This window comes from Thalassophryne amazonica, chromosome 14 (genome assembly GCF_902500255.1).
Source record: "Thalassophryne amazonica chromosome 14, fThaAma1.1, whole genome shotgun sequence".
Taxonomy (NCBI): Eukaryota; Metazoa; Chordata; class Actinopteri; order Batrachoidiformes; family Batrachoididae; genus Thalassophryne; species Thalassophryne amazonica.
The window spans coordinates 32,625,909-32,652,876 of record NC_047116.1 but is presented as its reverse complement, the minus strand read 5'-3'; the positions used below and the strand labels follow the sequence as shown (position 1 = coordinate 32,652,876).

Genomic DNA, 26,968 nt, shown 5'->3' with positions numbered 1-26,968 from the left:
ATTATTTGTCTGATCATAAAGATTCCAAAAAGGTATAGTTTGGACTATCTGTGACTGAATGTTCTGGAGTTATGGGGTAAAAACAGCAAGAATGGTGACAAAGGTCAATTTCGGTTTGTACAGGGGTCAAAAGTTAAAGTCGCTCCAATTTTGGTGACAAGTGGTGCAAATTATTGGTTGAACTAATAGGATTTAAAAGGGAATAGTTTGTACCATGGGTCATGTTTAGTTATCATGTTACAGGGTAACATATGTCATAGGTCATAGAATCCAATGAACATCTACATTGTTTGACCTTTACTTTGGAGACCAAACATTCAACACAGTCAAAACTATTCTATTTTTTAATCCTTTTATTTCAACCAATAATTTGCACCACTTTCTTTTTTTAACCTTCTGGGGCCGACGCTGTCATATACGACGGCTAAGACCAAACTTTACTAAATTCTAAATAACTTTTTAATGATATGAGATAGAAACTTACTTTTTTTGCTGAAAAGTTAAGTCCGCAGACTTTTGAGCCAGCCATCAGCCATCTTTGTACTCCTCATAGAAGCTGTGTGATGACGTGCGCAATGTGAGTGTCCAATCGGAATTGGTTCACCATCACATGGTTTTCCAAAATCCAATCGTAGGGCAGATTCACTTCACGTGAAAAGCCAAAGATCGTTTTCAGGAGTGATATGTTTCTAGTTGGCCCGTTTGAATAGCCCCCTGGGTGCTCCAATGAGTACATACTATTGGGCTCCAAATGCGCCTTGCGCCATTTCACACAGCAATCACTGAAAGCAGACGGAGCAGACTGAGAGCCTCTGATGACAATCTCACGTGCTCAAACAAAGAGTGTGTAACTATCAGGATTGCTCCACTAGTTTGCATGTGAATGTTACTGGATAACTCTGTTGCTTTTACCATGGAGACAAAAAAACGCATAGACCATTTTGTATATATTTTTCAAAATGTCCATTTGTGTTTATTGTTTGAACCTTTTTGTTGTACAGTCTTTCACACAAGACCTCAAATTACCTTTATAAAGTGTCAAAACAGTTGTTTATTATAGTTTGCTGTGTGTTTTGAATAAATGTGTGTGGAAAATTATTTTTCCGCTTTACTTTTTTCTTTCTTATTTTTGTTTGTAAATCTTTATTACACTTATAAAACACAACAAAAGCATATATATTCCGAAAGCACAGGTTGTCCTGAAAAAAAGAGACATAAAACTTGATTGTGGGATGCAGGGAGAGCTGTTAACAGCAATAATAAAAACATTTATGCCAGGTGAGTGAACTGTCTAAAAAATGCCATTGGACCCCAGAGGGTTAACCAAAATTGGAGCAACCTGCAACTGTTTGTTGAAGTTGTTTTTACATTCATGGTAGGCTATATGTTGCACTAAAGTAGGTTAACTTGACACACACACACACACACACACAAAAAAAAAATAAATATATATATATATATATATATATATATATATATGGTGAATTACCATTATTTGTTGATTTCCGATTCAACAGATTTATAGACAACAGTACAATTAAAGGTGATTAATGGTGTATGTCAACGGAATTATATGTTTTTGTAAATTGAACAAAGCTGGATCTGGTTTCTTAGCTATTTGAAAGTAATACATTTTGTTTGAACTTTAAAATTAGTTTGGGGTTGTAATATACACCATCAAATAATATAAAGAAGTTAGGACCAGTGGATCCTCCCCATTCACTTCAAAGTTCTCTGCTGGTGCCACGTCCGTGCCTACATCCTGTAAACATCACAGTTTTGTCTCAGACTAATTAAACATTAAGCACATGTTTGTCTGCATGCTGGAGGTCAGGTCAGGTCACGTACCTGTCGTGTTGTTTCAAAGTGTGCAGCAGCGTTCCCAGGCTCTGCAAACAGCATGCAAACAAACGTCAGCAGGAATGTTTGGAATCTCGGCTTTTTCACACTTTGTGATTTACCAAACTTAACTGCAGCTCCAAAGTTAAACCGCCCCAAAACAACAACAACATAAAAAAACCCCAGCATATCATGCAGCAAAAATATGCTTTACTCACCGCGTCATACACTGCCACACTTTTATCCACTGAACTATGGAATAAATACACAACTTTACATTATAAAAGAGTCAGTGCAAAAAAATATGTGTTCCAACAGTGTGTTTAACCAGGACCAAGAACTGCAGGGAAACTTTGGAAGAAAACGTGCGCCTGCAGTGGCCACATTAGGCACAGTGGGATCAGTGCTCAACAGTGACACCTGCTGGTTATAGCTCAGGAAGGAAAAATGTATTTTAAAGGAAATCAATACCTAACAATATGAGCCTGACAGACCGAAAAAAATATGTTTTTCCGTGTTCCTCAGTGCTGATTTTACAGGAACAAACAAGTGATGTTTGTGTGTGATTATTTTTACCCCGAGATGACCATTTGTCCATCAGCGGAAAAAGCACAGGACAGAACCGGAGCCGACTGAGCGGACAGAGTGTGAAGCAGCTTCACGAGGCAGGCTGAGGGTCAAAACACATAACAGGTTTGAGTACACAGATATGAAATGAGAAAGAACGTCAAAGGGGACATCGCTAAATAAATTATTCTTAAATATAAAAACAAACATTTGAAATGTATTTGCATTTATCATGCATTTTTTTAAGGTGAGGTGATTGTCTAGTGATTTAAGCATTGGGCTTGAGACCAGAGGATCCTCGGTTCAAATCCCAACCTGACCAGAAAATCACTAAGGGCCCTTGGGCAAGGTCCTTAAACCCCAAGTTGGGGATTTGGGAATCTGTCAGCGCTTTTTGGCGCTTGGTTTCCAACTGAAAACTGGAAGACAGACAAACGGGCATAAAATTGGAACCTCCATCCAATTTTGGTGGTAAATCCATAACAGAAAAATAAGAGGTACTGAAGCACTTTTGACTGAGATATAATGCAAAATGTACACCAAAAATGGGCTTTTCAGTATTAAATTAAATATCCACAAAATCCACAATCCAGATCAGATCCAGATCAAACTTTGTCAGGTGATAGTGAGTGCCAGTCTGCACCTCACTTTCAAATATGAGAGCGATTGGGGCATGTTTGATTAATATATAATGTAAAATATACATTAAATGGGGTTTTGAATGTTAAATTTAAATGGCCATAACATCTGTAATCTGGATCAGATCCGGATCAAACTTTGTCAGTCAGTAGTACACTGTTCTTATTTATCTGCACCTAAAAAATGTTTAAGTTTTAATTTGTATCACAGGACTTAAAATCTGTTCCATGTCACTTTGTTTCCATGCCCAATATCCTGACCACACTTAAGTGACCTTACTTGATGGACATAAAAGAGGAAACTTACTTAAGTTTGCTCAGGATATTGGGCAGTGTAAATGTACTGAATTAAGCAACAACTGTGCTAGAATATGAGCTGGGCAGGGGTGGTGGACAAGTGGTTAGTGCGCTTGGTGTCAGTCCAGAAGGTTCCTGGTTCAAATACCACCCCTATCACATTTCTCTAATGTGGAGTTGCGTTACATTGTATTGTGAAATTAACTAGGATTTACTAAATACTTTTTGGTGATATAACTCATCAGTTGGCGTGCCATTACTAAATCCAGCACATTCCAAATGTTGCTTTTATTAACATGTGCTTCATTTTTTGGTTTAAGTTTAGTTAATGTATTCAATGCTTTTTAATCAAAATTGTAGAACTTAAAAATCTATTCCATTATTTTATGTGTCACTTTGTTGCCACGGTTTTTTTTAAGTAGCCATTGGTCAAATTTGTTACAGTGTATATAAAGGTATGTTAAAAGTTGTTCATCGGTTGTGCGCTCTTTGTGCACTGCGACAAAGTTGGAGTGATCTTTCTTTGTCTGTTATTAAGTTGGAATGTACAGTACAATTAGTATTATGTTTTATATCAAAGCACTGGTTGTTATGCATTTTAAGAAGTATTACAGTGCATTATTTCAGAGCAGGTAGAATGCCAGGGTGCACACATTTATCCCTCTTAAGTCAGATGTACACCATTTTTTCTACAATAGCTGACCTTGGTGGAAAAACAGCATTTTAGAGGCAGAAAACAAAATCATCATTGACTGTTATTTTTTAAAGCTAACAGTAAAGATGGAGATTAACAAAAAAATCCCCTGTGAACTGCAACAGGTCATCACATGGGACATGTCACATCCTCCACAGATAGAGTTGTTTCTACGGCAACACATCTCCAGAGCCACGTGGCATGTACATCCATCTGCCACAATAAATACAGCATGTTTACGGTTACACTACCTTTGAAGGGACAATAAATGTTAGGGTTCAGCTTGTGCTTGTACAAAATATAAAAGCTGCAGTGGATAAATTCAGCCGCACAAACACATATTATCCTCTGCTGCACTTCAGCAGAATGATCCAGTACTAAATCAGTAAAGTCTGGAGCTGATTTATCCCACAACTTCTCTAGAGGTTTTCAAGGTTCACATTGGTCAGTGTACCTGCTGCGTCACACTGGCTAACGGTCCATATTTTTAGCTTGCTGTCCTGTCCACATGAGGCCAGTCGAAACTCTGCACAGCAGTCGTCTGCACAAGAAAACAAACTAAATTTAAATGTTGATTATCTGCATTAATTAAAGGGTTTACCAAAGATATCGGATTAACAATTTAGGAATTACAGCCCATTGTATAGTTTTAAATATTGTTAATACAAATCATCAAATTTACAGCCGACTTCTTTAAAAAGCCAGCAGATGGACACGTGAACTTTCCAAGTCACTGAATATGTCTGTTTTTTTTACATTTGTCTGGAGTAGGCAGTACTCCAAAAGTGATGGATTGTGCAAGAAGGAGGCCAGTGAGGGAAGCCACCACGACACTCACAACAACCCTAAGAAGTTTTAGGCTTCTCTGGCTGTGATGAAGGACACTATGCCTCGTACTACTTTGTCTGTTGAATCAATCCTGAGACAGTTTCAAGTGCAATTTTTCTGAAAAAGACGATGTGAAATTTCAGCTACATTTTGTCAGAAGACACAAAAAAGCTCAAGCCTAGATTTGAGCCATTTACTTCTGTTAAAAATCCTTCTTTCATCCACTCTCCAATGCAGGTGTACTGAGATACAATAGACAAAACTCACAGTACCCCCAGTCTCTCCAGTCACATCCACAGAGTTGTCATAGATGTTTTGGTGGCTTCCCTCACTAGTTTCCTTCTTGCACAATCAATCACTTTCTGAAAACTGTCTACTCTAGACAGACTGACCATACTGTTTGTATTTTTTAACGTTTGATGTAAATGAAGTCCAAATGTTTATGTAGACAGCCCCCACTTGTCAAAAGAAAATGGGGCGGCACAGCGGTTAGCACTGTTGCCTCACAGTGTGAACATCAGAACTTTAAAGTCCAGAACGTACCAACTTTAAAATGAGGCGCGAAGCTGCAGCAGGTGACTCCCAGGTCATGGGCGTCCTTCACAGCGTACAGCAGGCTCGTGCCCAAGTCCCACAGTTTGAGGTCTCCACGGCTGCATCCGGTCACGAACATCTGTCCACATGGAGAGAAGCAGCAAGCCACTACGCTGTCCTCACCGACTGCTACGCAACTGGACAAGATAGCAGCTGTGTTTAATATGCATACCACACACACAGGCCTCCAGCTTCAACACTTTTGTGGAGTTAGGAAGAATTCAAAGTGTTAGACTGCAGCCTGATGAAATTCATCTCAGTGACTCGTGATCACCTTGGCTGATAGAACGAGATCCAGCGAGCCTGGAGGAACTGAAGGTTTGGGAGGCAAAGGGAGGAATTTTAAAGCTTTTCACAGATCGTGTACAAAAAGAGTCTTTTGAACAAATTTATCTTTTGCATTCTTGTCTGGCAAGTTGTGCTCAATGACCTTCGTTCCTCACAAATAATCCATCAATCTCCACAGAATAACAGTAATCTACAGTAATACAGGATTAGAACTGTATCATAAAAGAAATATGTTATAGAAATATATCATCTTCTGTAGGTCGTCACGGTGACTTAGTGGTTAGCACTGTTGCCTCACAGCAAAAAGGTTGTGGGTTTAATTCCCACCTGGGGCCTTTCTGTGTGTAGTTTGCATGTTCTCCCCGTGTTTGCGTGGGTTCTCTCAGGGGGCTCCGGCTTCCTCCCATATCCTAAGACATGCAGGTAGGTGGACTGGAAACTTTAAATTGACCGTATGTGTGTGTGAATGTGTGTTTGTCTATATGTGGCCCTGTGACAGACTGGCATCCTGTCTAGGATGTACCTTGCCTCACGCCCTATAACTGCTGGGATAGTCTCCAGCCCCCCATGACCCTTAATTGGAGCAGATAAGGAAAATGGATGGATCATTTTCTGTTGACAAGCATACATGTGACATGTGGCAGGCATCTCCACCCCTCAGCTACCAGCTCTCTGATAACATTGTAATGCTAATGAAGATTAGCTGACACTTCTAATTTACATCAAGATATATAAAAGGTTGGGTAAGATTACTTTGAGAGAATACATGTGGATTACATGTATTCTTCTTTGAAAGTAATCTTACCCAACCTTGTATATACAACCCCTGGCAATAATTATGGAATCACCGGCCTCGGAGGATGTTCATTCAGTTGTTTAATTTTGTAGAAAAAAAGCAGATCATAGACATGACACAAAACTAAAGTCATTTCAAATGGCAACTTTCTGGCTTTAAGAAACACTATAAGAAATCAGGAAAAAAAATAATGGCAGTCAGTAACGGTTACTTTTTTAGACCAAGCAGAGGAAAAAAATATGGAATCACTCAATTCTGAGGAAACAATTATGGAATCACCCTGTAAATTTTCATCCCCAAAACTAACACCTGCATCAAATCAGATCTGCTCATTAGCCTGCATCTAAAAAGGAGTGATCACACCTTGGAGAGCTGTTGCACCAAGTGGACTGACATGAATCATGGCGCCAACACGAGAGATGTCAATTGAAACAAAGGAGAGGATTATCAAACTCTTAAAAGAGGGTAAATCATCACGCAATGTTGCAAAAGATGTTGGTTGTTCACAGTCAGCTGTGTCTAAACTCTGGACCAAATACAAACAACATGGGAAGGTTGTTAAAGGCAAACATACTGGTAGACCAAGGAAGACATCAAAGCATCAAGAAGAAAACTTAAAGCAATATGTCTCAAAAATCGAAAATGCACAACAAAACAATGAGGAACGAATGGGAGGAAACTGGAGTCAACGTCTGTGGACCGAACTGTAAGAAACCGCCTAAAGGAAATGGGATTTACATACAGAAAAGCTAAACAAAAGCCATCATTAACACCTAAAACAGAAAAAAAACAAGGTTAGAATGGGCTAAGGAAAAGCAATCGTGGACTGTGGATGACTGGATGAAAGTCATATTCAGTGATGAATCTCGAATCTGCATTGGGCAAGGTGATGATGCTGAACTTTTGTTGGTGCCGTTCCAATGAGATTTATAAAGATGACTGCCTGAAGAGAACATGTAAATTTCCACAGTCATTGATGATATGGGGCTGCATGTCAGGTAAAGGCACTGGGGAGATGGCTGTCATTACATAATCAATAAATGCACAAGTTTACGTTGATATTTTGGACGCTTTTCTTATCCCATCAACTGAAAGGATGTTTGGGGATGATGAAACCATTTTTCAAGATGATAATGCATCTTGCCATAGAGCAAAAACTGTGAAAACATTCCTTGCAAAAAGACACATAGGGTCAAAAAATAGTCCGGATCTTAATCCAATTGAAAATCTTTGGTGGAAGTTGAAGAAAATGATCCATGACAAGGCTCCAACCTGCAAAGCTGATCTGGCAACAGCAATCAGAGAAAGTTGGAGCCAGATTGATGAAGAGTACTGTTTGTCACTCATTAAGTCCATGCCTCAGACTGCAAGCTGTTATAAAAGCCAGAGGTGGTGCAACAAAATACTAGTGATGCGTTGGAGCGTTCTTTTGTTTTTCATGATTCCATAATTTTTTCCTCAGAATTGAGTGGTTCCATATTTTTTTCCCTCTGCTTGCTCTAAAAAAGTAACTGTTACTGACTGCCATTATTTTTTTCCCTGATTTCTTATAGTGTTTCTTAAAGCCAGAAAGTTGCCATTTGAAATGATTTTAGTTTTGTGTCATGTCTGTGATCTGCTTTTTTTCTACTAAATTAAACAACTGAATTAACATCCTCCGGAGTCGGTGATTCCATAATATTTGCCAGGGGTTTTATATTATATATATATATATATATATATATATATATATATATATATATATATATATAATTTTTTTTTTTTTTTTTTTTTTTTTTTTGCAAAATTTAGCTAAATTTTTCACCAACTGTTTAGCCAAAGATTTACACACAGTGTAACTAAATATTTAAATTAGCCAAATACACACGCACACACACCTTTTTAAAGTCAAGTCATAAACAATAACTTTTCTTACTGTGAAAAAAAATTGCATGATTGGTTTTCAATCTAAATATCATGAAAAATTGAGGTAAACCATCATCATGACTAAATGTGGCTAAGAACAACATGTTTTTGTTTACAAACAAAGCCCCCATACATTGCCACAGTGTTCCCTCTGGTTTTGATCGGTTCCGTGTGGCCTTTGACTTTGTTTGACTAATATCTTATACTCGCTCGAAATTAATCAATGTTGCTCTTGTTTAGGCCCAGTAACACAATTACGATTTGAAATGGAACAATATTGCCACCTGGTGGACATTATACATATAAACAAATATTTCTATAATTTTGTGTTTTTTTTTTTTTTTTTTGCACAGCTTTTGGGATGAAAAACAAATCTTATATGTGGGGGGGGGGGGGGGGCTACAGAAAAAGTTTAGCTGCAAATTTCTCAATTTTTTTGTTGTGACTTTGTTTCAACTTTTGATTTCATTTGTCACAGTTGAGGAATCAAAACCAAATATCAGCCTTAATCCAAACATTTGGTTTAAAGTTGAAAAAAACAAATTTAACTTGGGATGTGAGGAAGTTGGAAAGCAGATGTAAATTAGCTTTAAGCTAACTCTAAATGGAAACATTTATGTTCTTTATTGTATGGTGCCTTTAGAAATAAACTTAAAAAGTATGTGCAATTCAAAAAAAAAAAAAACGTATGATGTAATTTGTAGACAGTAGTCGCTCTTACCATGCAAACCATTAAATGACCTTCAAAGTTACTTATTATTACTATTTTTTTTTTCTTTCGCTTTCTTACTTTGCTGAGGAGGTCATACCTCCGTAAGGTCCTGCTGTGGAAGTCCCACAGAGCCACGGTGCCGTCACTGGCTCCCGCCAGCACCACGGAAGCAGTCCGGGAGCCAGCGCGGCACACTCGGAGCGGACTCCGCGCCGGGTGCCGCAGCTCCGCCCGTCACCTCCCCGGTGGCGGCGCTCCAGACGATGGCGGAGCCGTCCGTGGAGCAGCTGAGCAGGAAGCTGCCGCAGGAGCTGAAGCAGCAGCAGTGAACCCGGTACTCGTGTGCCGACAGAGGCGAGAAGGGCAGCTCCGAGAAGTCGGCCGTGTGGTAAACACGGAGTGTTTTGTCCCCGCAGCAGGCCAGCAGAGCCGGAGAGAAGGAGCAGGAGCTCACCTCGTCCGTGTGGTGTCCCAGAGTCCGAACGAGAGACACCATTTTGAAGAGTAACACACAGAAGGTGGCGGGAGGAAAAAAAAAAAACCAACTAACCTCAAAGTTGGCTGTAAATGAAAGAACATGGAATAAAGCTTAGAACACCATAAACTGTTCCTGAGTGCTGTGGACAGTTTTAGGTCCTTAATATTTACAATTTCTAATATTTTTGGTTTTATCTCTGCAGTTATCTGTCACATGATGACTTATGTAACGGGGCCCAGTATGTAGACAAGATTACACCAGCTAATGTTGAATATTTAAACTTTAAGCATTTTTATACAAAGCTTGAGCTTGAATTTTATTTATTTTAATGTGATGTTTGATGATGCTGATGATGTTTGCCCGTAGTCTATGAAGTTCTCGACTTTAGGGGAGGTGATAGTCTAGTGGTTTAAGCGTTGGGCTTGAGACCAGAGGATCCTCAGTTCAAATCCCAGCTGAAGCAGAAAATCATTAAGGGTCCTTGGGCAAGGGCCTTATCTCCTAGTTTATCCCGGTGTGTAGTGAGCACCCTGTATTGGCAACACCCTCACGTCGGGGTGAATGTGAGGCATTATTACCTCCGCCAAGGAGGTTATGTTTTCGTCGAGTTTGTTTAGTAGAGAAGCTTGAATCTTTGACTGGACTGGGTTGCTTGATACGAGGACGTTTCGCTTCAAATCACAGAAGCTTCCTCAGCTCTGGTAGTCTGACTTCTGTCTTGACTCTTGTAGAGAAGAAAATACAGAAGCCAACAAAAGCTGGAGTTTTTTTAAACCTAACCAGACACCTCCTACCGAGAGGCCGACTGCTATAGGCTAGTGACTAACAATAGCTCTAATTAGCACCACCTATTGTGCTCTAGTTAGCACCCTCCTAATGACGGCAGCTGTCCCTCCTAATGATGGGACGGAAGTCGAGTTTGTTTGTTTGTCTGTTTGTCAGCAGGATAACTCAAAACGTTTTGAACAGATTTTGATGAAATTTTGTGGAGTGGTTGGAAATGACAAGAGGAACTAGTGATTAAATTTTAGTGGTGATCCGGAAATTGAGATACAAATTTTTTAAAGGATTCTTCACCATTGCGGGATAGGGGGAATTTTGACATTCTAGTTTCTAACTCCACAAAAACAAGGCAGAAAGGCTGAAAAATTAGGGTGTAACATAGTCAAATGTTCTATCAAACACAAAGTTTGGGTGATGATCGGATCCGGATTCCGGATCTGGTGATCCAGAATATGCAAAAATATAGGGAAAATAGAAAATGTGTCAGTGTGAGGTGACAAATGAAGCTAGAGATATACAACTAACACCAAATTGTAGCTGAATCTGCACTGATTCAGTAAGGTGTCATCAGATTTGATGAAGCTTCAAATGTTATGGAGCTAGATCCAGAAGAAACCTCTTCACCAGCCCAGCAGATTTCTACGATCTGCACAGCTCTACTTGTTGGAGCAGCCCAGGTCTCGAAGCAAACAGTGGGGTGATCGTGCTTTCGCAGTAGCAGGTCCTAAACTTTGGAACTCGCTGCCCCTTGACTTGCGTGCCATCTTGGATCTGCCCCTTTTTTAAAACAAAACTCAAAACGTATTTGTTTAGATGTGCTTTTGATACTTAGTCTTTTTAGACTTGGGAATAGAATGAATCCGTGTTCCTCCTTTTAACTATATTTTAAATGCGATTTTTATATGTACAGCGCTTTGGTCAACTTAGGTTGTTGTAAAGCACTTAACAAATAAAATTTGATTGATTGATTGATTGAAGAAAACCGCCATTACCGAAAAATCTTTTTTATACAATAAATTTTGAACTAATAAAGACATAAAAGTGATTCCAAGTTCTAGTGGTATGTTTTCATGGTCAAGGATGTCAAATATAAAGGAAAGAAAAGTGTATGTATCATAGTTTTGGTTGTAACACTGAATGTTGAATAGATCACTGTGCCAAGGAGGGAATCTCTTAGGGTCAGTGACCTATGGCCTTGTGTAGCACATGCACACTTGAAAAATAGTTCTATTCAGATTACTGTTATTTATTAGAGAAGTGTTTCATAAATGTTAAAAAATTCATATATTTGCAGTTTAGTTGAATAATAAATTGAATTTTGTCTCATTTGTTTTGTCTATAAGCACATGCAATATCAATATCAGTGCTCAGATGACAGTAGCTTCTGGGAAAGGTGCAAGTTGGCAATAAACTGTGATGCCAAGCGCTAAGGATACATGCTATCCAGTCACAGCAGATGAAACTTTTTTTATTACAGCAAATATCATTGTTAGACTTTTTAGTTCAATGATTCCACGCGTGTAGATGTTATGGCGTCAGTGACCCCATGGCCTTGGTGGAGGTTTGCACTCTTGAGTGCTTCTAGTTTGTAATTCTTTTACAGTTTACTTTGGAGTGGCTTATCAGTCCAATCTTTGCACAGAAACACCTTCCACAGACTGTCCACTTGAGGCCAGGTGGTGGCTGGGCAGGGAAGTTTGCCTCTCTTGCCTTGCACGCTGCCCTGCTTGCTGACAGCTGAGGTGTTACAGTGCATGTTCAGCAGACCTGATGCCTGATCGGCCTGTGCCGTGAAAAGTTGGCCACCTATGATTGTACACAGGTGAATACATACAATGAAATTCATCCTCTGGATTTAACCCATCCTAATTACATTAGACACAATCCACATTCACACCCACACACAGCTACGGACAATTTAAAAGATTCCAATCCGCCTAACCCGCATGTCTTTGGATGTGGGAAGAAACCGGAGCACCCGGAGGAAACCCACGCAAACACGGGGAGAACATGCAAACCCCACACAAAAAGGCCACAGGTGGAAATTGAACCCCATGACCTTCTCGCTCTGAGGCAACAGTGCTAATCACTAATTCCACCGTGTTGCCTAAAAAGTATATATTTTAATTCATTCTGTAGGGTGCCGTGTACCCAACTGCAAGTTGAAGTAGTGTCGCTTCTTAAGCTGAACATTTGTCATATTAACTACGTCAGACTGAGCATAACAACGCGGCTGCCCAATTTGATGTGGGTACAAATGGGGTAGATCATGCGGGGTCATCGTCATGGGAGTGAGATTTTTCCACCTATTAAGAGGAATTAAGCATGCTCGTTGCACTGCAAACAAGATTGCGAACCTAAATTTTTGTTTGCTATCAGTTAGTGGAAATCAAGAAAGGAGGTGCTTAAAAACCACAGCAAAGTCTGGTGTCCAAAACTTGATTACACTGGTCAACAGGATTTTTGTTGCGTGGAGTTTTTCAATGGATTTATAGGTAATTTGGGGGCACTGAATCAGATCTGGTGTTAGTTTTGCCCGCCAATCATGTCACATTTTGAGATGTGAAAACATATTTCTCGTATCAAGCAATGAAAGCAAAAGCTGTAGTCTCGCACACCTCTTTGGCATCATAAATGATATTACGGCTCTTGTTCACATTTCACGAACCTGGTTAAAACTATGCTAATGAATCTGCTTTTGTGGCGATTATGGCATCAACTCATATGAGTGAATGAGCAACTTTTATAACCCATCAATACAGGTGATATGATAGAGGAAATATGCGCTCAGATTCAGATTCAGCACCCCAAAATTACCCTAACTCAGTTATCAAAGTCAAACTTTAGTCACGACAATAATGTGTAAGTATGCATGTGATTGAATGATTACCACTCGAAGCCAAAATATGCCCATTGGGTATTGTGAAGGCCTTGCATCCATCTGTCTGTGCTCAGCATAAATCCAGTGCTATATTACTGCCGGCGTCTTCAAATTCACAGGGAACACTCTTGGGACCCAGACTTTGGACAAGTTCAAAGATGGCTAACCTTGCCCTATTTTAAGAGGTCAAAAAGTCACATTCTGTTTCCTATTTCTATGCTCATAAGGCTGAGGGATATTTTAGCATCTCGTTATGTTTTTTTACTATGCATTTGGATTTGTATGTTTGTATGACTTTTTTTTTTAAAGAAAAAACAGCTGACTGGAGGACGGCATTAATATTCTGGGAAAGAGTCTAAATTTACAAAGATAAAGTCATAAATTCACCAGAAAAAAAGTTGCAAGACATCTTGAACCAGATAATGTATCAAAACCCAATTTCTCCCAACATAGTATAAGTAATAACTAACAGTAGACTTCAGCAATGAATGTCCATGCAAAACCATCAGTGCTGACATTAGATTTTATTGCAGTCATCAACCAGCAGAGTATGGTGGAGAGTGTGATTACTACAGTATGTTTACTATTAGCTGGTGTACAAAATCCCTCAAAAATATGCACAGGCCTCAACAGTATTTTGTGGAGATGTGCTCCTTGTGTCAGGAAAACTCCCCACATACACACCTAATTTTGTAGCATTGTATGATAGCATTTTTCAAGACCCTAGCCTTTTGATATCACAATGACCTCTAGATATTGATGGATTGTTGTGTCTTGGTAGAGGTGTGGAATCTCTGTGAATTTTATTTGAAAAAAAAAAAAGAAAACTTGAAAATAAAAAGCACTGAAAATATGTCCTTCAAATCAGTCAACTTAAAAAGATGGAGACACTAAGAGCACAATCATTTTATTTAGATTTTTTTTTTTTTTGCCAACACACACAATTTAAAAATAATATTCCTAAAATGTTGCTCATTTCACAAGATTAACAATAAATTAGTTCACTTCAGCAGGTTTGAAATGCCAGCAGGAAAAAAGTTTCCTACTGTGTAATGTGTAGTACACAGAACAAACACACAGTGTACACAGGTCAGATATCACAAATAGTCAACGCACATTGAATGCTACAATCTTCATAAAGCTCTGTACTGCAAGCACACAGTATACAGGGTAAACTTACAGAAAGTACTATCAGTACTGTACATAGTCAGTACTTAATGCCTCCTGTTATTTTAACAAGTGATTACAGACATTTAAAAAATTAAAGCTGTCACTTTTTCAAGGACCATTTAACCAATTTAAAAAATCTCACTGACCACCTAACTCCCCAAATATCCCAAAACAACAGCTCTGCTTATCACCCCAACAGTATATTAGTAATAATGAATGTTTGAGTGCAATGGTAAAAATATTTCATGGAGGCGAAAGATGAAATATTCTTTCTATTGCACAAATAAAAAACATTCATTATTTGTTTTATATAACGGCTAAAATAGATCCTTGTCATTTGATATTTTATTAATTTATAAATAAGAGAAAAGGGACTTACATTTTGGTGTGCGTCACTGGTTCTTTGAGATCAAGAGGTTCCATACAGTCTAACACAAACTTTGAATAGAAATCCAATCCAAACAAATCAGCTTTGGTAATATCATCATCTCTCACGGTTTTAAAATGATGACACAGTCCGTACCTGATGCTATGCAATGACTTCTTCGTGTACAGACAACTATCTGCTTTCCTCAGTCCAGTGAAAAATCGTGACAGAAATTTGTCACGCTATTCATCCGACAGCAGTTCTAAGTCAGTTAGAGACGTCACAGCGAATACTGCAAATGTCTCCAGATGGCTTATGGCCTGGTGGATTTTGTCAATAAGCTCATTCAAATCATTGTCTATGACCAAAGCAAACCCCGCCATGTTTGTTTTTAAGATAAGCGCCGTTGCCGCTAGTGTGACCACATGGTGGTCGCGGGGTGCAGTGGTACAAAATGTATGGAACCAAAATTGCTCAGTAAATGGAACAAAATAGCAAATGGGATGGTCAATATCATGTGACAGACAAACCACCAATCAAATGACAAAGATCTATTTAAGTGCTATATAATGTCTATTAGAGTTTGTAGCGATTTCAAAGTTTCAGAAACACTTGTTACTTAAAACACATTCATTTAAAATGTAGTATTTTACCTATATACTCACAGACCAGTAGGGGTCACTCATGGACCAAGCTTTGAGAGGCCTCAAACTGATCACAGAAAGGGCCAAGAGGGTTGTTTTTTTTTTGCAACCACCCAGTCCACCAGGTGATTTCACTGATTATCATCACTTTGAGCAGATGGACTCAGTTAATCTGTGAAATTACCTGGTGCAGTGGGTGTTTGCAAAAAAACATCCCTTTTGGCCCTTTCTGTAATCAGTTTGAGGCCTCTGAAATAAAGGGACAGTTAGTAATGTTGAAGTTGGCTTCACTGTCATCTAGTGGTGATGTTTCATATTGCAATTCATCCAGTTGCCTGTAATGATGTAAACACATTCAGGCTATTTTCATAAGTTTTTCAATAATGTTAGCTAACTGGCCTAACACGATAAAAACAAATTCAGGGTCAGTGTTGACCCCCCCCCCCTCACACACGCACAAAACATGGAAGTCCTCCTGTTTATCAAAAGTTGTGCTGGTGTTGATTTATATTTTCACCTGATGCTAATCTGATTTCTGTTTGTCCTGATCGACTTCTGCAAATAAAAACCTTCCTTTCTTAGTTTTACTTGGAGTGTGTGTTGTGCTTGGAGTTGCTAATTTGTCAGTGTTAGCCAAATGCATTTTGTTATCTGTACAAACTTTGTTGACTCCACTACACAGGAAAATCCAACTGGTAGCACACATATGGTGGAGGTGATGGTCTAGTGGTTAAGCAGTGGGCTTCAGACTAAAGGATCCTCAGTTCAAACCCCTGTCTGGGCAGAAAATCACTAAGGGCGCTTGGGTAAGGTCCACGTTGCTCCCAGTGTGCAGTGAGCGCCTTGCATGGCAGTACCCTGACATCGGTGTGTGAGTGCATGAACGGGTGAATGTGAGGCATTACTGTAAAGCACTTTGAGCTTCTGATATAGATGGAAAAGCTCTATATAAATGCAATCCATATGTACAGCCTATGTAAATATAGGTGGACCTTTGTCCTGATGTCCAATTGAAGAATGTAATTACAGGAAATTCTCCTCACAGCATATAGGAAAAATTGATTCATAATGCAGTGCTTTGTCAACATCTGTTCAGCTTTTTGTTTTTTTTTTCCTTTCAGTCAGACAAATTCCCGGTCCCATTGTTTATATTGCTTGATGTCCACTGTTTTTTTCCGTGTCTATGAGAAAGCCACACAAGTTTGTATGATTTTGCAAGAGTGTGACAATGAAGGCTTGGAGGGCACGCGACATCGGGTTAGTGATCTCAACAGGACAGCAGTGGTATGGACAGGAACTTCTCACTAGTCCTAGGGCCCACTAGTCCTAGTATTAAGGAGATCATGCTGAAGTTGTTTTTACAATTATGGTAGGCAATATGTTAGGTTAGGTTAAGTAGGTTAAGCAATGTTACAAAAGTGTGACAAGGATCCTGTGGGTTACTGGCTCAATTAAAACCCAAGGCAAAATGACCATTTTCGGCATAAAAATGGCGAATCTACAAAAATAATTTTGGGACAGGAAAAATGTCAATGACCAATATTGTGCCCTTGTTAAATTAAAAGAAAAATTATTGAACAGTTTTTGAGAAAATTGCTCAAAATGGCTATATGCGCCATGAAAATGGGCACCATTATCAAAATAAGGACTCTACGATTATGATTTTTAGACAGGAACAATGTCAATGACCCATATCATGCTCCTGCCAAATTAGAAAAAACATTATCGCACAGTTTTTGAGATATCGCAATAAACGGATGACGATGACAATAGAGGAAGTTGTGCTACAACATATGACCTATGTCGCAGCGTAACTTGTCATAGCGCAAAAAAACCCATTTAATTATGATGAATTACCATTATTTGTTGATTTTCAATTCAACAGATTTGTAGACAACAGTACAAATAAAGGTGATTAAACAACAGAATCATATGTTTTATTTTTGTAAATTGAACAAAACTAGATGTGGTTTGTTAGCAATTTGAAAGTATGACATTTATTTGTCAACTTTAAAATCAGTTTGGGGTTGTAATATACACCATGAAATAATACAGAGAGGTTAGGACTAGTGGACCTTCGGACCAGTGGACACTAGGACTAGTGGACCCTCCCCGGTGTGGACACAGGACTTGAAACAGTTAGCACTGCTAGCTGTTAGCGATGTCTATGTTTACCAGCTCATTGACTGTGACTGGACAAATGAAATAATCAAAAGACACAAAGATGACAATGGCAATTGGATGTTTAATGATAGTTGTGGAACTTTGAAATATGTGTAAGGTTGTGAACCCTGGATGTGACTATATGGGGTAGGGAGAATTGGATGGGCTGCAATACCTTACCACTAGATGTCATCCAACCAGCTTCAAGTTCAACATTATCAAGTGTCCCTTTAACAGCAGAATATCTGCTACTGTTAAGTCAAAAACCTATAAAAATCTTCAATGTTTTATTCAGTATTTAACATTTTAAAGAGATCCTGACATTTAGTTAGAAAAGAGGCTGAAAACATAAACACAGGCCAAATAAACATATTCAACTGCATGGAAAACGAAAATAAACCCTAAATGGGTCATTCTAAGGAAATCACATTACAATCAGAGCACATTTTAAAGATAAAATATGGCCAGATTTTGCTAACATTGTAATTCAATTACAGTAGAATTGCCCAACTACACAAAAGGTTTAATTCCATATTTATTGAGAACAGTCAGTGCTTTAAATGAGGAAAACAGTATTGCACTTTAACATATTCACCCAACTAAACACCTACCAGAAAGCAGTAGGAACATTTCTCCCTTTACGATGCACGGATCCTCCATATCCAGAATTACTATTTAGAAGTAGCATCGCGAACAATCATCAGAAGAGGAGGCTGACGTGTAAACAATAAAAAGTCCACAGTCATTTTTGCTTGAGCACTTCTGTCCATCGTTTAATAAAGAATCTTCTCATTCTGTGACCTGCTTGTCCAATTTCTGAAGCATCTTTATTAAATTTTTTACAGTTATCAAAAACCAGATTCACATCACCGATGAATGTCTCCACGGTCAAGTACCTGTAATATTTAGGAATTATTTTAAATTGTTGTAGATTTAATTTTTATGTAAATGCAACTCAAATTTTAAGAATGAATAATTATGAAACATATTACATTTTCTTCTGAAATAACCCCAAACAAAACAACAGCACTTACAGACTAAGAGTAAAGTGAACGTACTGGTTGTTGTGGAGTTTATCTCTGATTGTGGAGAAGTCCATGGGTTTCTTGATGACCTTCCTGTAGCGTGGCACAGTCTTGTGGTTGACCGGCATGAGGAAGGGCCACGAATCCTGATGGACCTCCAGTTCAGCCAGCAGATCCCTGAACACAACAAACCAGGCAATAAAGCTAATAAAACAAATGTCCCACTTCATTTCAGCAGACGTTTAGCTCTTTCAAAACATGCTAGAATTACATCCTCAATTCCAATGAAGCTGGGACGTTGTATAAAATGTGAATAAAAACAGAATACAATGATTTTCAAATCCTCTTCAACCTATATTCAATTGAATACACCACAAAGGCAAGATATTAATGTTCAAACTGATAAACTTTTTGTTATGTTGTGCAAATATTTGCCCATTTTGAAATGGATGACTACAACACGTTTCAAAAAAGCTGGGACAGTGGTATGTTTACCACTGTTACATCACCTTTCCCTCTAACAACACTCAATAAGCGTTTGGGAACTGAGGACACTAATTGTTGAAGTTTTGTAGGTGGAATTCTTTCCCATTCTTGCTTGATGTATGACTTCAGTTGTTCAACAGTCTGGGTCTCCATTGTCGTATTTTGCGCTTCATAATGCGCCACGCATTTTCAATGAGCGACAGGTCTGGACTGTAGGTAGGCCACTCTAGTACCCGCACTCTTTTACTACAAAGCCACACTGTTGTAACACGTGCAGAATGTGGCTTTGCATTGTCTTTCTGAAATAAGCAGGGATGTCCCTGAAAAAGACGTTGCTTGGACGGCAGCATGTGTTGCTCCAAAACCTGGATGTACCTTTCAGAATTGTTGGTGCCATCACAGATGTGTAAGTTGCCCATGTCATGGGCACCAACACACCCCCATACCATCACAGATGCTGGCTTTTAAACTTTGTGCTGGTAACAATCTGAATGGTCTTTTTCCTCTTTTGTCCGGAGGACATGACGTCCATGATTTCCAAAAACAGTTTGAAATGTGGACTCATCAGACCACAGCACACTTTTCCACTTTGCGTCTGTCCATTTCAAATGAGCTCGGGCCCAGAGAAGGCAGCAGCGTTTCTGGATGTTGTTGATGTATGGCTTTCGCTTTGCATGGTAGAGTTTTAACTTGCACTTGTACATGTAGCGACGAACTGTGTTAACTGACAATGGTTTTCTGAAGTGTTCCTGAGCCCACACTGTAAGATCCTTAACACAATAATGTAGGTTTTTAATGCATTTTCCACCTGAGGGATCGAAGGTCACGGGCATTCAATGTTGGTTTTCGGCCTTGCCGCTTACATGTAGAAAGTTCTCCAGATTCTCTAAATCTTCTGATTCTATTATGGACTGTAGATGATGGAATCCCTAAATTCATTGTTCTTAAACTGTTGGACTATTTTTTCATGCAGTTATTCACAAAGTGGTGATTCTCGCCCCATCTTTGCTCGTGAACGGCTAAGCCTTTTGGGGATGCTCCTTTTATACCCAATCATGACAGTCACCTATTTCCAATTAACCTGTTCACCTGTGGAATGTTCCAAATAGGTGTTCTTTGAGCATTCATCAACTTTCCCAGTCTTTTGTTGCCCCGTCGCAAAATTTTTTGAAATGTGTTGCAGGCATCCATTTCAAAATTAGCAAATATTTGCACAAAAACAAAAACGTCTATCAGTTTGAACATTAAATATCTTGTCATTGTGGTGTACTCAATTGAATATAGGTTGAAGAGGATTTGCAAATCATTGTATTTTTATTTACATTTCATACAACGTCCCAACTTCATTGGAATTGGGGTTGTAAATGATGGGTTAACTGGCATTTTACTGGCTTTTTTCATTTTATGTCTTAGTGTAATAAATTACGTGGAACAAGAGCAATCAGAGATTTCTGACATCTGCCAAACCGGATCCAGATCACTTTCAAAATTCAGTGGAATCTTACATGCCCTTACATCTATCTGTGGTGAAAATTTGGTAAGAATCGATGAAGTAGTTTTGAAGTAATTCTTCAAAGCCTATATAAAGATAAATCTTGATCCAGAATCTGGATCCGGATCACCTCCAAAATTTATTGGAGTCTTCCATGCCCTAATATCTATATGTGGTGCAAATTTGGTGAAAATCATTGAAGTAGTTTTGAAGAAATCATTCAAAACCTATATAAAGGGAAATACTGATCCAGAATCTGGATCTGGATCCGGATCACCTCCAAAATTCAGTGGAGTCTTCCACGCCCCAATATCAATCTGTGGTGAAAATTTGGTGAGAATCCATGAAGTAGTTTTGAAGTAATCCTTCAAAGCCTATATAAAGATAAATCTTGATCCAGAATCTGGATCCGGATCACCTCCAAAATTTATCGGAGTCTTCCATGCCCTAATATCTATTTGTGGTGCAAATGTGGTGACAATCATTGAAGTAGTTTTGAAGAAATCATTCAAAACCTATATAAAGGGAAATACTGATCCAGAATCCAGATCTGGATCTGGATCACCTCCAAAATTCAGTGGAGTCTTCAACGCCCCAATATCAATCTGTGTTAAAAATTTTGTCAAAATCCGTGCAGTAGTTTTGACGTAATCCTGCTAACAGTAATCCTTCAAAGCCTACATAAAGTGTAAATTGATCCAGAATCTAGATCCGGTGTCGCATACTGAACGGTCCGCCCCTAAAAATCAGTCTCCCTTTTGCATCTGCACGTGTTATTTCGAACCACAGCAGCACGTCTGAGACGTCTCTTCACCCAAAGCAATCAAATGAAATAATGGGATTATTTAACCATCAGATGATAAAGGTAAACCTCTTAAATCATTCTGAAGTCAGTATTAAGCAGAAACGTGGCGAAATTCTGTGATGCTTTGAAATGTCTTACTCGCAGTGAAGGGATCAGCTAGCAGCTCGTTTAGCAGTTTAGCTCTGATCGCTTCCGCCGCTTTTTATGATGAAATAATGCTGAATTTATGTGGAAATGATTGTTGTACTAAAGCTTCAGATATATGTCGCTGAGACAGATGATGACTGGAGTGCAGTTTTAAGCAGAAACGAGGTGTTAATTCGTGAACCGATTTTTAGGGGGACCGTTCAGTCTGCGACACCGGATTTGGATCACCTCCAAAATTTAATGGGTTCTTCTATGGCCTAATAAATCCATTCAGTAGTTTTGACATAATCCTGCCAACAGACAGACAGACAAATAAACGCCGATGATTTTATTACATCCTTGGCGGACATAATAACAGTTTTTCAGTTGCTGTGGATTTAGACAGTTCGTACACAAGCAAACAATTTAACTCCTCTTGTTATCACTATTTTAACCATCAGTGGGAGTAAAGTAATGTTTGCAGACCCTTGCAGGTGTCATGGTTGTATGCATTTTCCTACCAGCACATCGCCAGCTGATTGCTGACATCATCTTTGTCTATTCTTCCTTTTTTTGCATAGCAGGTGGCGCTGTCATTCCTGGTTCTGGGTGGGCTGTCCTCTCCTTTCCTCTTTCTGAACTCCTTAGTACCTTTCTTTGAAACATTGCAGATGTTAGGGGTGCTGATGATTTCATTGTTGAGAAGCTCCGCTGCCACTAAAGTCTTACTGTGACCTTTGACCTCACTGCCCTTCTTCAGGCCCCTGGCTGTCCGGCTCTGCTGTGACCGGGAGTGACTGTTTTCCTGAATGGCAAAAAGCATAAAGTAGTTACGAGACGAACATCTTATATTCAAATGACTCCATCCAACTATGTTAAAACAATAGTTTAAAATTTTATGGTTTACTCTCTTTACCCAGTTCTGGCCTTTAATTTAACACAGATTATTGGTCAGATGCAAACGTTCCACGAAGTTTCATGAAAATCAACTTTAGTTTTGGGGTGATCCTGATAAGGTGAAAATACTACCTCATTGGAGGATGTTAAAAATTTGATACAGAAACGTTATTGATTGATTGATTGATAGCTTTATTTCAGACTCATAGTTATCATTCAGGAAAACACAAATTGAGGCTACCTTTGCTAAACAACTGGGACAGAACCACCCGTCCTGTGGGACTGTAGTGATCTTGGGATTGTGGCAGTAGGTGTGGCAGCCTTTATCACAGGCATCACAAAGTAAGAGCAGATCCTCGTTATCCTCCCTGTGACATAGCTGACAGTGCTGGAAACACATTAAAACATTGTTAGACGTGAGGCACACCCAATGATGTGGACTGGTTGACGAGACTGACATTTGGTGCGACCGTTTCCAGAACACCATTGCTGCCTAACTACATTCTAATTTTGCAGAACTACAATTAAAACAAAGGCGTTTACCATCCTTGTATACAGTCGTGTTAGAATGATTGGTTCTATATGAGGGAAGCCACCAAGACCCTCATGACGACTCTAAGAGCCAATTCACACATAGTACGAATGTAGTTGAACTGCACATGAAGTGTGCATGAAGCAGGAATCGTATGCAAAACCTGTAAAATCGTAGCTGCCTCTAACACCTTGTACAGCTGTTGCTACAAGTATTTGCGCACACCAGCGACTGAAAGACAGAGTGTGTGCTGTGAGAGCCCATCGAGCCCTCTCGCGGCAGGTGTCAGCCAAATTCCAGCTGACACACATGAACATCTAACACCGTTTGTTTGGCACTTAGAAAATATGTAGCCATTCGCACAATCATCATGAAAACAGTCAGCTGACGATCACTGTCGAGCTGGATGTGAAATGTGTCTAAGTGCCCAACGAGTGTGGAGTTGCAAAAAAGCCACACGTGTTGCATGTGTCTTGCACGTGTGTCTCTCCCCTCAATATATCTGGTGTGCTGGGCAACATATTGATTTATTCTGCCTTACAGAAACCTGGTTACAGCAGGATGAATATGTTAGTTTAAATGAGTCAACACCCCCGAGTCACACTAACTGTCAGAATGCTCGTAGCACGGGCCGGGGCGGAGGATTAGCAGCAATCTTCCATTCCAGCTTATTAATTAATCAAAAACCCAGACAGAGCTTTAATTCATTTGAAAGCTTGACTCTTAGTCTTGTCCATCCAAATTGGAAGTCCCAAAAACCAGTTTTATTTGTTATTATCTATCGTCCACCTGGTCGTTACTGTGAGTTTCTCTGTGAATTTTCAGACCTTTTGTCTGACTTAGTGCTTAGCTCAGATAAGATAATTATAGTGGGCGATTTAACATCCACACAGATGCTGAGAATGACAGCCTCAACACTGCATTTAATCTATTATTAGACTCTATTGGCTTTGCTCAAAATGTAAATGAGTCCACCCACCACTTTAATCATATCTTAGATCTTGTTCTGACTTATGGTATGGAAATAGAAGACTTAACAGTATTCCCTGAAAACTCCCTTCTGTCTGATCATTTCTTAATAACATTTACATTTACTCTGATGGACTACCCAGCAGTGGGGAATAAGTTTCATTACACTAGAAGTCTTTCAGAAAGCGCTGTAACTAGGTTTAAGGATATGATTCCTTCTTTATGTTCTCTAATGCCATATAACAACACAGTGCAGAGTAGCTACCTAAACTCTGTAAGTGAGATAGAGTATCTCGTTAATAGTTTTACATTCTCATTGAAGACAACTTTGGATGCTGTAGCTCCTCTGAAAAAGAGAGCTTTAAATCAGAAGTGCCTGACTCCGTGGTATAACTCACAAACTCGTAGCTTAAAGCAGATAACCCGTAAGTTGGAGAGGAAATGGCGTCTCACTAATTTAGAAGATCTTCACTTAGCCTGGAAAAAGAGTCTGTTGCTCTATAAAAAAGCCCTCCGTAAAGCTAGGACATCTTTCTACTCATCACTAATTGAAGAAAATAAGAACAACCCCAGGTTTCTTTTCAGCACTGTAGCCAGGCTGACAAAGAGTCAGAGCTCTATTGAGCTGAGTATTCCATTAACTTTAACTAGTAATGACTTCATGACTTTCTTTGCTAACAAAATTTTAACTATTAGAGAAAAAATTACTCATAACCATCCCAAAGACGTATCGTTATCTTTGGCTGCTTTCAGTGATGCCGGTATTTGGTTAGACTCTTTCTCTCCGATTGTTCTGTCTGAGTTATTTTCATTAGTTACTTCATCCAAACCATCAACATGTTTATTAGACCCCATTCCTACCAGGCTGCTCAAGGAAGCCCTACCATTAATTAATGCTTCGATCTTAAATATGATCAATCTATCTTTATTAGTTGGCTATGTACCACAGGCTTTTAAGGTGGCAGTAATTAAACCATTACTTAAAAAGCCATCACTTGACCCAGCTAGCTTAGCTAATTATAGGCCAATCTCCAACCTTCCTTTTCTCTCAAAAATTCTTGAAAGGGTAGTTGTAAAACAGCTAACTGATCATCTGCAGAGGAATGGTCTATTTGAAGAGTTTCAGTCAGGTTTTAGAATTCATCATAGTACAGAAACAGCATTAGTGAAGGTTACAAATGATCTTCTTATGGCCTCGGACAGTGGACTCATCTCTGTGCTTGTTCTGTTAGACCTCAGTGCTGCTTTTGATACTGTTGATCATAAAATTTTATTACAGAGATTAGAGCACGCCATAGGTATTAAAGGCACTGCGCTGCGGTGGTTTGAATCATATTTGTCTAATAGATTACAATTTGTTCATGTAAATGGGGAATCTTCTTCACAGACTAAAGTTAATTATGGAGTTCCACAAGGTTCTGTGCTAGGACCAATTTTATTCACTTTATACATGCTTCCCTTAGGCAGTATTATTAGACGGTATTGCTTAAATTTTCATTGTAACGCAGATGATACCCAGCTTTATCTATCCATGAAGCCAGAGGACACACACCAATTAGCTAAACTGCAGGATTGTCTTACAGACATAAAGACATGGATGACCTCTAATTTCCTGCTTTTAAACTCAGATAAAACTGAAGTTATTGTACTTGGCCCCACAAATCTTAGAAACATGGTGTCTAATCAGATCCTTACTCTGGATGGCATTACCCTGACCTCTAGTAATACTGTGAGAAATCTTGGAGTCATTTTTGATCAGGATATGTCATTCAAAGCGCATATTAAACAAATATGTAGGACTGCTTTTTTGCATTTACGCAATATCTTTAAAATTAGAAAGGTCTTGTCTCAGAGTGATGCTGAAAAACTAATTCATGCATTTATTTCCTCTAGGCTGGACTATTGTAATTCATTATTATCAGGTTGTCCTAAAAGTTCCCTAAAAAGCCTTCAGTTAATTCAAAATGCTGCAGCTAGAGTACTAACGGGGACTAGAAGGAGAGAGCATATCTCACCCATATTGGCCTCTCTTCATTGGCTTCCTGTTAATTCTAGAATAGAATTTAAAATTCTTCTTCTTACTTATAAGGTTTTGAATAATCAGGTCCCATCTTATCTTAGGGACCTCGTAGTACCATATCACCCCAATAGAGCGCTTCGCTCTCAGACTGCAGGCTTACTTGTAGTTCCTAGGGTTTGTAAGAGTAGAATGGGAGGCAGAGCCTTCAGCTTTCAGGCTCCTCTCCTGTGGAACCAGCTCCCAATTCAGATCAGGGAGACAGACACCCTCTCTACTTTTAAGATTAGGCTTAAAACTTTCCTTTTTGCTAAAGCTTATAGTTAGGGTTGGATCAGGTGACCCTGAACTATCCCTTAGTTATGCTGCTATAGACTTAGACTGCTGGGGGGTTCCCATGATGCACTGTTTCTTTTTATTCACCTCTTTTTGCTCTGTATGCACCACTCTGCATTTAATCATTAGTTATTGATCTCTGCTCCCCTCCACAGCATGTCTTTTTCCTGGTTCTCTCCCTCAGCCCCAACCAGTCCCAGCAGAAGACTGCCCCTCCCTGAGCCTGGTTCTGCTGTGATTTGGCGCTATATAAATTAAATTGATTTGATTTGATTTGCTGGGGGTGCACACTTGCATAAAATGCTTATATGTATGTACAGATCTGATGACATGGAAGCCGGACAGCGAGGTCTGACACAGCACGGGGCCTGTCAGCTAAATGCAGCACACTGACAGCTGAATGACGGCTCAGTGCACACATTACAAACACAGAAACCACTGCAAGGACAGTTATATAAATAATTATGACATTACCTTCATACGCAATTACATAACAAATAATGAAAATGAATGACCACATAACACAGAGAGTGACACGCTGGATTTGGGGGGGGAGCATGTGTGTGCTCACAGCCGAGGCTGTAAAGATCTCTCCTCCTGGATGTCCCAGCTTGAGGACACGTTCCGTGTTTGGAAGGA

At 39.2% G+C, this 26,968-nt stretch overlaps 2 protein-coding genes across 2 annotated transcripts in view; both read right to left on the bottom strand.

Annotated features, from left to right (window-relative positions):
• Nucleotides 1-10,178, bottom strand: part of LOC117524852 (WD repeat, SAM and U-box domain-containing protein 1-like) — a 28,256-nt gene extending 18,078 nt beyond the window's left edge. The window contains 7 exon segments of the mRNA XM_034186666.1: nucleotides 1,849-1,889; nucleotides 2,058-2,091; nucleotides 2,416-2,509; nucleotides 4,490-4,576; nucleotides 5,407-5,594; nucleotides 9,256-9,389; nucleotides 9,391-10,178. Coding sequence (XP_034042557.1) covers nucleotides 1,849-1,889; nucleotides 2,058-2,091; nucleotides 2,416-2,509; nucleotides 4,490-4,576; nucleotides 5,407-5,594; nucleotides 9,256-9,389; nucleotides 9,391-9,654 — 842 coding nt within the window. The 5' untranslated portion in view covers nucleotides 9,655-10,178.
• Nucleotides 10,179-17,592: 7,414 nt separating this feature from the next.
• Nucleotides 17,593-26,968, bottom strand: part of LOC117524463 (bromodomain adjacent to zinc finger domain protein 2B) — a 54,253-nt gene continuing 44,877 nt past the window's right edge. The window contains exons 32-35 of the mRNA XM_034186254.1: nucleotides 22,717-22,863; nucleotides 22,100-22,383; nucleotides 18,703-18,846; nucleotides 17,593-18,540 (exon numbers count right to left, since the gene is read on the bottom strand). Of these exons, the coding sequence (XP_034042145.1) occupies nucleotides 18,387-18,540; nucleotides 18,703-18,846; nucleotides 22,100-22,383; nucleotides 22,717-22,863 (729 nt within the window). The 3' untranslated portion in view covers nucleotides 17,593-18,386. The remainder of the gene's footprint in view (nucleotides 18,541-18,702; nucleotides 18,847-22,099; nucleotides 22,384-22,716; nucleotides 22,864-26,968) is intronic.